Source organism: Chaetura pelagica, unplaced genomic scaffold, assembly GCF_000747805.2.
Source record: "Chaetura pelagica isolate M959 unplaced genomic scaffold, ChaPel_1.0 scaffold224, whole genome shotgun sequence".
Classification (NCBI taxonomy): domain Eukaryota; kingdom Metazoa; phylum Chordata; class Aves; order Apodiformes; family Apodidae; genus Chaetura; species Chaetura pelagica.
In genome coordinates, this window is record NW_009953316.1 from 1507247 (window position 1) to 1513899 (window position 6653).

The window sequence follows — 6653 nt, forward strand, 5'->3', positions numbered from 1 at the left end:
ATAATTGTATATATTTTCTTGTATGATTCATTAGTGTTTTAATTAAAGCTGTGTAGTTTAGTTTTCAATCCAGCCAAGTCTCTCTCTTTTTCTCTCTCTCCTTCCCTACTTGGGTTGGGGGGAGGGAGGATCGAGAGCATTGTTGTCGGACCTGAGTCAAACTGTGACAACTTCCACAGATGTTTCTGACTGAGCCAAGACACCCTGGGCCACCGAAACTCCAAACATGCCAGGTCTAACCCACTTTTTGAGGAGGCTTCAGCAGTGCTCACTTTGTTACACACCAATACACAGAAGTTTTACAACACAGCTCCTTCATTGATTTGCTTTTTGATGACAGTAATATACAGTACAGTAATAATAACCAACAATAAGAGTTTTTTAGAAAAGGAGAAAAAAACCTCTGTATCCTCAGTATAAGATTTTTCTCTTTGCAGAAACAGATATCTGCCTGAGATGCAGACACTCTTGATAATTTAAGCATTTGTGGGGTTTTTTTCCTAATCTACCATTAGCTTTTCAGATATCCACTACGCTAAACTGAATTAAACCATTCCCTCTGTCTGTTATGACTAAAGCTTTAAGTATAATACACACAGAAAATAAAAGTTCTTTGTCTGACCAAATTACTTTTCATCAATATTGCTTTAGGAATTACAAACATGCTTTAAAGATTTTACACTTGTTTAATTTAATATTACTCAGAAGCCAGAAAATTACCCCAACAAGTCAGGACACTTTAAGACACAGTATTTAGATGTCAGATTTCATTGTAAGTGTATGTAATTTCATTTTCTAACCCCAAACTGAAGTCAATAAAATTCATTGGCAAGCAACAAGATACACATTCTTCCATATAATGTAATCCATTATTCCTCCACCAAAAGCTATCAAAGACTTGACTTAAAGAAAGGGCTGTTGTTAATAGTTCTAATGTTTCTCCCTCCAGACATCTTTTTTCGTTTTGTAGCAAAGTGCTAGTTTCCTAGAACACATAAAAATATAAATGCAGACTAACCAACTGTCAAGCTCTAAAGTTGTCCAGCTGGTAATCCATCCAGCCTTCAAAAATCACCATCCTTGGAAAAATGTGTTCAGAAGCAGTAAGTGATCCAGCCTAGAAACCAACCCTGCCCTGGGCTGCATCAGAAGTGTGGCCAGCAGGCCAAGGGAGGGGATTCTTTACTGTGAGGGTGGTGACACACTAGAACAGGTTTCCCAGAGAAGCTGTGGCTGCCCCATCCCTAGAAGTGTTCAATGGCAGGTTGAATAGGGCCCTGAGCAACCTGGCCTAGCTGGAGGTGGAACTAGAAGATATTTAAGGTCCCTTCCAACTCAGGTCATTCTGTGATTCTATGATGATCCAGACAGAAAAACAAATCACTATCACCAGGTTCATAAACAGGAGAGAAACTGCTGCCTGGAAAGAGGGCTCTCATTCAAGGTGAAAGAAGTTGATCAAGAAACAGCAGCACTGCTTCATCACGGAAGGAAGATTCCCAGGTTTAGGATCCAGCCCCCACAGCCACCACCAGAGTGGTTCAGCATTCAGTGATCAGAGCACCAGCTACAAAGAGAGAGCCCTTCCTGCAGTGACACCTTATCAGACAAACACAGCCTCTGACAAGTCAGATGTGGCTACAAAACCAAAAAGCAGGTTGACTGTTCTTACAGTCTCAAAGATATTTAATAGTTTGTAATTCTTCATCAAAAAAAAACATTCAGTGAAAAGGGAAGAAGTAGCATGGTAGCATGTACTGAACTACAATATAATCCTCAAATACAAATAATTTTAGCAACTGAGGTATAACATCAATTATCCTTTCCTGAGGAAACAAAAATACTTCACCTAAATCACTGAATCTTAAAGCAAAAGCACACAAGGTTTCCAAGCTTGCCACGGGTCAAGCAATTAATTAAAACTTGCAATAAATAAATAAATAAATAAATAACCCACTATTTCCAACACACAAAGAGAAATAAGATAAAGGCTCAAGATATGTGAATTAGCTCACATATAGTGAATTAGCAAAGAATTACAAGAGTGTTAAAGCTTTCACCTCTAGTCACCACATCCCAAAAATTACATATAGCAAGTAAAAGGGTACTTTCATAATTCAGGTTTAAGGATGAAAAAGCAACAAGCACTGCTATGGAAGTAGGTAGGATGTGCAAGAGTTATTTCATATAAATCCTTTACCTCAAATAATTTCTTCTCCACAGTAAATTACATGTACATCATAATGCTACCATTCAAAAAGAAGAAACCTGGTCCATGCATGAACCTACATCCCTGCTCCATTCAAACTTCACTTCAGCAAGCATTAAATTCCCAGCAATTTCATTGGACAAACCACATTTCACAAGCCAGGTGACTGTTTTTGTCATGCTTAGCACTGAAACTTTCTCTCCCTTCAGCTATGTCACAGTCTTCCTATTCATCCAATGGAAAAACAAACCTATAGATTAGCATCATTTGGGAGCACCAATCATTGTAAAACATTCTGTGTTGGATTTGCTTGACATCATTAGATTATTCCATCTGACCTCTTCAACCCAGTATTCCTAGAGGGCAATTCATCTCATCCTGAAGTAGAATTATCAAATAAGCCAGACAAATTGTCCCCCAAAAATGTATTTTTCTTTCTACTGACTACAGAGGGAGCCCAGGGTGGATACAGACACCTAGACCATGGATATCTTCAATTAAGCACCAGGAAATCAACTTTCTTTACTTTCAGATGAAAGAAAGATGCTGGGCTCTGTTCATTCCAGTCTTGCTGCGTGGCCCACTACTGCCACAGGACTCAGTTTTAATGGAGTAGAGTGGAGCTTGGTGGGATTTTTCATAAAGATCAAGGCAAAAGGCCTTTACAGAACACTGATACTCATATTTCTGGAGCACTGATAAGATGCCTTACTTGAACCTTGCAGTTTCACACAGTCAACAAACATACACCACATGCTCCAATCTCTGCCATTCATTTTCACACCTTCAGCAGTGACCTCATGTTCACTGTGCTGAAGTACTTTTAATTAAGAGACCAGGTTGCCCAGAAAGAAACCTATTTGATGCATCTGACCAGGCCTCAGTAATCCCAGATTGGTTTGGGTTGGAAGGGACCTGAAAGATCATCTAGTTCCAGCCCTCCTGCCATGGGCAGGGACACCTCCCACCATTCCAGGCTGCTCCAAGCCCCATCCAACCTCCCCTTCAACATTCCCAGGGACAGGGCAGCCACAGCTTCTCTGGGCAACCTGGGCCAGGGTCTCACTATCCTCACAGGCAAGAATTTCCTCCTAATATCTCAACACACAAATAATGAATATATAAATAATTAAATATGAAATGTTAAGAGAGCCATCAATCTGTATAAACTGTATGCAACTTTTTCCCATTATTCCATGACTGCAAAATAGCATATTAGTCTTTCAATATTCACTTAAGTATATTTCAAGAGAAGCTTACTACACTAAAACTCAGCATTGATGAAGTATCCAAGTCTTTTCACTTCAGAACTCAGCTATTTAATATAAATATTTGCTTTTAATTTTAAAAAAAGGTCTTTAACAATGGATAATACCTTAGAACACCAAGTCTAATCAACAGTTGTGCTTTACATTTTAAGATCAGTCAGAAGAAAAGAGTAATAGAACTCCTTTAAAAGCCTACAAACGACTTCCTTCTTCAAAAAGATGAGCAAAAATGCTAATGACAAAAAAATAACCTCTACAAAATGGCAATGAGTTCATTACCATGCTCTGAAAGGCACATTTGATTTTCTCCCTCATGAAAAAAAACAGAGGATATGGCCATACCTGCACCAGATGATCGGTGCTGCTGCCTCCCACTGGGTGAAGAAGGTTCCTTCATCCGATCAATGACACTGTCAGAGAGCTGAAAAACAGAACCCCCAACTGAGTCAGAGAACTTCTCCTTTTATCCCCATTATCCCTCTCCTTCCCTCCCCCCAAAATACACTGAAACGGGAAAAAAAGTACACAGAGCCCCAAAATAAGCTATAGCAGCCACAAAAGTTTCATCAACAAAGCAAAAAACCCTGTATTTCTCCTTTTCCACGGGGTGAGCACCGACCTCTGAGTGCAACCAGGATGAACAACATTATTTTGGCTTTCACAGAACACGAGAAACTGCTACAACAAAACACAGGATCAAGGAAAGTGCAAAGGAAGCAACACCCTTTGACACGTTGCTTATAATTAATCAGCCTTTTTTTGCCTTTCTTAATTGTTTGCAGGACCATCAAGCACCACACGATGCAGGTGAAAGTGCTGAACACAGACGGAAGTTGATTCTGACAAAGCCCTCAAAATGCTTGGCAACACAAGTGGCCCCAGCAAGTGCAGTCAGCCACTGAGCTCATCCTAGTGGTGCCACATGCACACACACACACCAATCCTGTCACAACAGCCTCAAAGTGAGAGTAAGAGCAACACCCAGCTACAGATCTACTGCAGCCCATGGGGAAAAGAAGTGAAGTTAAAGAAATCATTGTAGAACCACAGACTGGTTTGGGTTGGAAGGATCTTAAAGATCATCCAGTTCCAAACCCCTGCATGGGCAGGGACACCTCCCACCAGCCCAGGCTGCTCCAAGCCCCATCCAACCTGCCCTTCAACACTGCCAGGGATGGGGCAGCCACAGCTTCTCTGTGCCAACCAGGGCAACCTGGGCCAGGGTCTCACCACCCTCAGAACAAGAATTTCTTCCAAATGTCTAAAGTCTTCCCTCTTCCAATTTTAACTCTTGTCCCAAGTCCCTCCCCAGCTTTTCTGGAGCCCCTTCAGGCACTGGAAGGTGCTCTAAGGTCTCCCTGGAGCCTTCTCTTCTCCAGGCTGAATACCCCAACTCTCCCAGCCTGTATCCATCCAGCCATTGGATTATCTTTGTGGCCTCCTCTGAACTTCCTCCAGGAGCTCCATGTCCTTGATAATATGAAAGCTTTTGTTTTCCAACTGACAACTTTCTCTCGGTTTCCCTGAACAGCAGCTCTTCTGAAAATACTGTTTTAACTGCCCATGAGAATTCATTTTAATTAGCCAGTGCTTCACAAAGCCTACAGCAGGACATTCTCACTGGTAGAAATCTGTATTGCAAAAATTTGTAATCTAAAACGCAAGTAAAATAATAAAATTACTTCAGCATAAGACTCCTTAACCCAGGCTCATAATTCTCAACTTGACAGTTTGTTTTATATAAGTAAACAGATCCACTTTGGGATGTCCTATTGACTTATATGATTTAATTAGTAAAGATAGACCTACTTATTACATGCAACATCATTCGGTTCTTATTCCAAATATTTCCAGATGCAGGATACTTAAGAGAAATTCCAAGAGCCCTTCCCAGTATTTAAGCATGTTTCAGAACAGATGAACTCTGCTGCCAACACTCACATTGCTGTTGTCAATTTCAGAGCATGAAATGCCCAGAACTGAAACATATGAGTGTGCTGAAATAGGCTGCAGTTGCTACCACGGTTCATTCTGCAACATTCCAGCTTATTAGCAAAAATAAAAAGTAAAGGACAACATATTATCATATCTGGTATGAAGTTGAAGTTGTTCAGCCTGAAGAAGAGAAGGCTCCAGGGAGACCTTAGAGCAGCTTCCAGTGCCTGAAGGGGCTCCAGGAAAGCTGGGGAGGGACTTGGGACAAGTGTTAAAACTGGAAGAGAGAAGACTTTAGACATTTGGAAGAAATTCTTGTTGTGAGGGTGGTGAGACCCTGGCCCAGGTTGTCCAGAGAAGCTGTGGCTGCCCCATCCCTGGCAGTGTTGAAGGGCAGGTTGGATGGGGCTTGGAGCAGCCTGGAATGGTGGGAGGTGTCCCTGCCCATGCAGGGGGGTTGGAACTAAATGATCTTGAAGGTCCCTTCCAACCATTTGGTGATACACACAGTGCCTTCCACTGAAATATTTCTGAGCTGCAAGACTTCTCAAAGTGTCTTGTGTCACAAACTGTCTTCTGGCCCATCCCAGGCAACAGCATGCCATGAACAGGGAAAAAAGAGTAATGCTGCTGGAGACACACAGGAAGGTGTAAGAGAGTAGAGTATGGGAAAGGGAGGAGCTCTCAGAGACAGAGGTCAAGGAAAGACAAAACAAGCTCCACCACTTGCATATCTCTCCTACAATTGTTCTGTCTCCCTGTCTTTACAAACCAGGACTGCAGAAGGTTCCCCCACAGTAGCTTCACGTTTCTTGTCACAACAAACCCCTCTAGGCTGCACCCGAGCCCCAGGTGCCCTAAAAAACCCTAAAAAAAGCAGAACAAGGACGGGAAAGGGGTGGAGGTCACTGAGGGAGAGGGGATGGAAAGGAGCAACCGCGAGGCGTGAGAGGAGGAGGCTGCAGAGGACGGGGCAGGATCCCCAGGGGACGAGGTAGAGACACCAGGACACAAGAAGGACCAGGGCGGGCCGAGCCCAGGGAGGACCAGGCCCCATCTGTCCCTGCGAGAAGCCCAGGCCGGGAGAAGCCCCGGAGGGGTTGGGGGACGAGTCCCGCTCTCACCCGCACGCCCTTGACCACCGTGATGTTCTCATTCTCATCCGCCTCGAAGGTGACCCGCCGGGTGCTGCTCCCGCCGCCCATCCTGGCCCCGCCGCCCCGGGACGGCCCCAAGGAGAC

General features: G+C 43.2%; 1 protein-coding gene across 2 annotated transcripts in view; it reads right to left on the reverse strand.

Annotated features, from left to right (window-relative positions):
* Positions 1-6647, reverse strand: part of CHCHD3 (coiled-coil-helix-coiled-coil-helix domain containing 3) — a 181557-nt gene extending 174910 nt beyond the window's left edge. Inside the window, exons 1-2 of one of the 2 annotated variants that reach the window (XM_009998101.1) lie at positions 6537-6617; positions 3820-3898 (exon numbers count right to left, since the gene is read on the reverse strand). In XM_009998101.1, the coding sequence (XP_009996403.1) occupies positions 3820-3898; positions 6537-6617 (160 nt within the window). Of the gene's footprint in view, positions 1-3819; positions 3899-6536 lie in introns of both variants that reach the window. The other variant, XM_009998102.1, reaches the window with a different exon arrangement.
* Between the last annotated feature and the right edge of the window lie 6 nt (positions 6648-6653).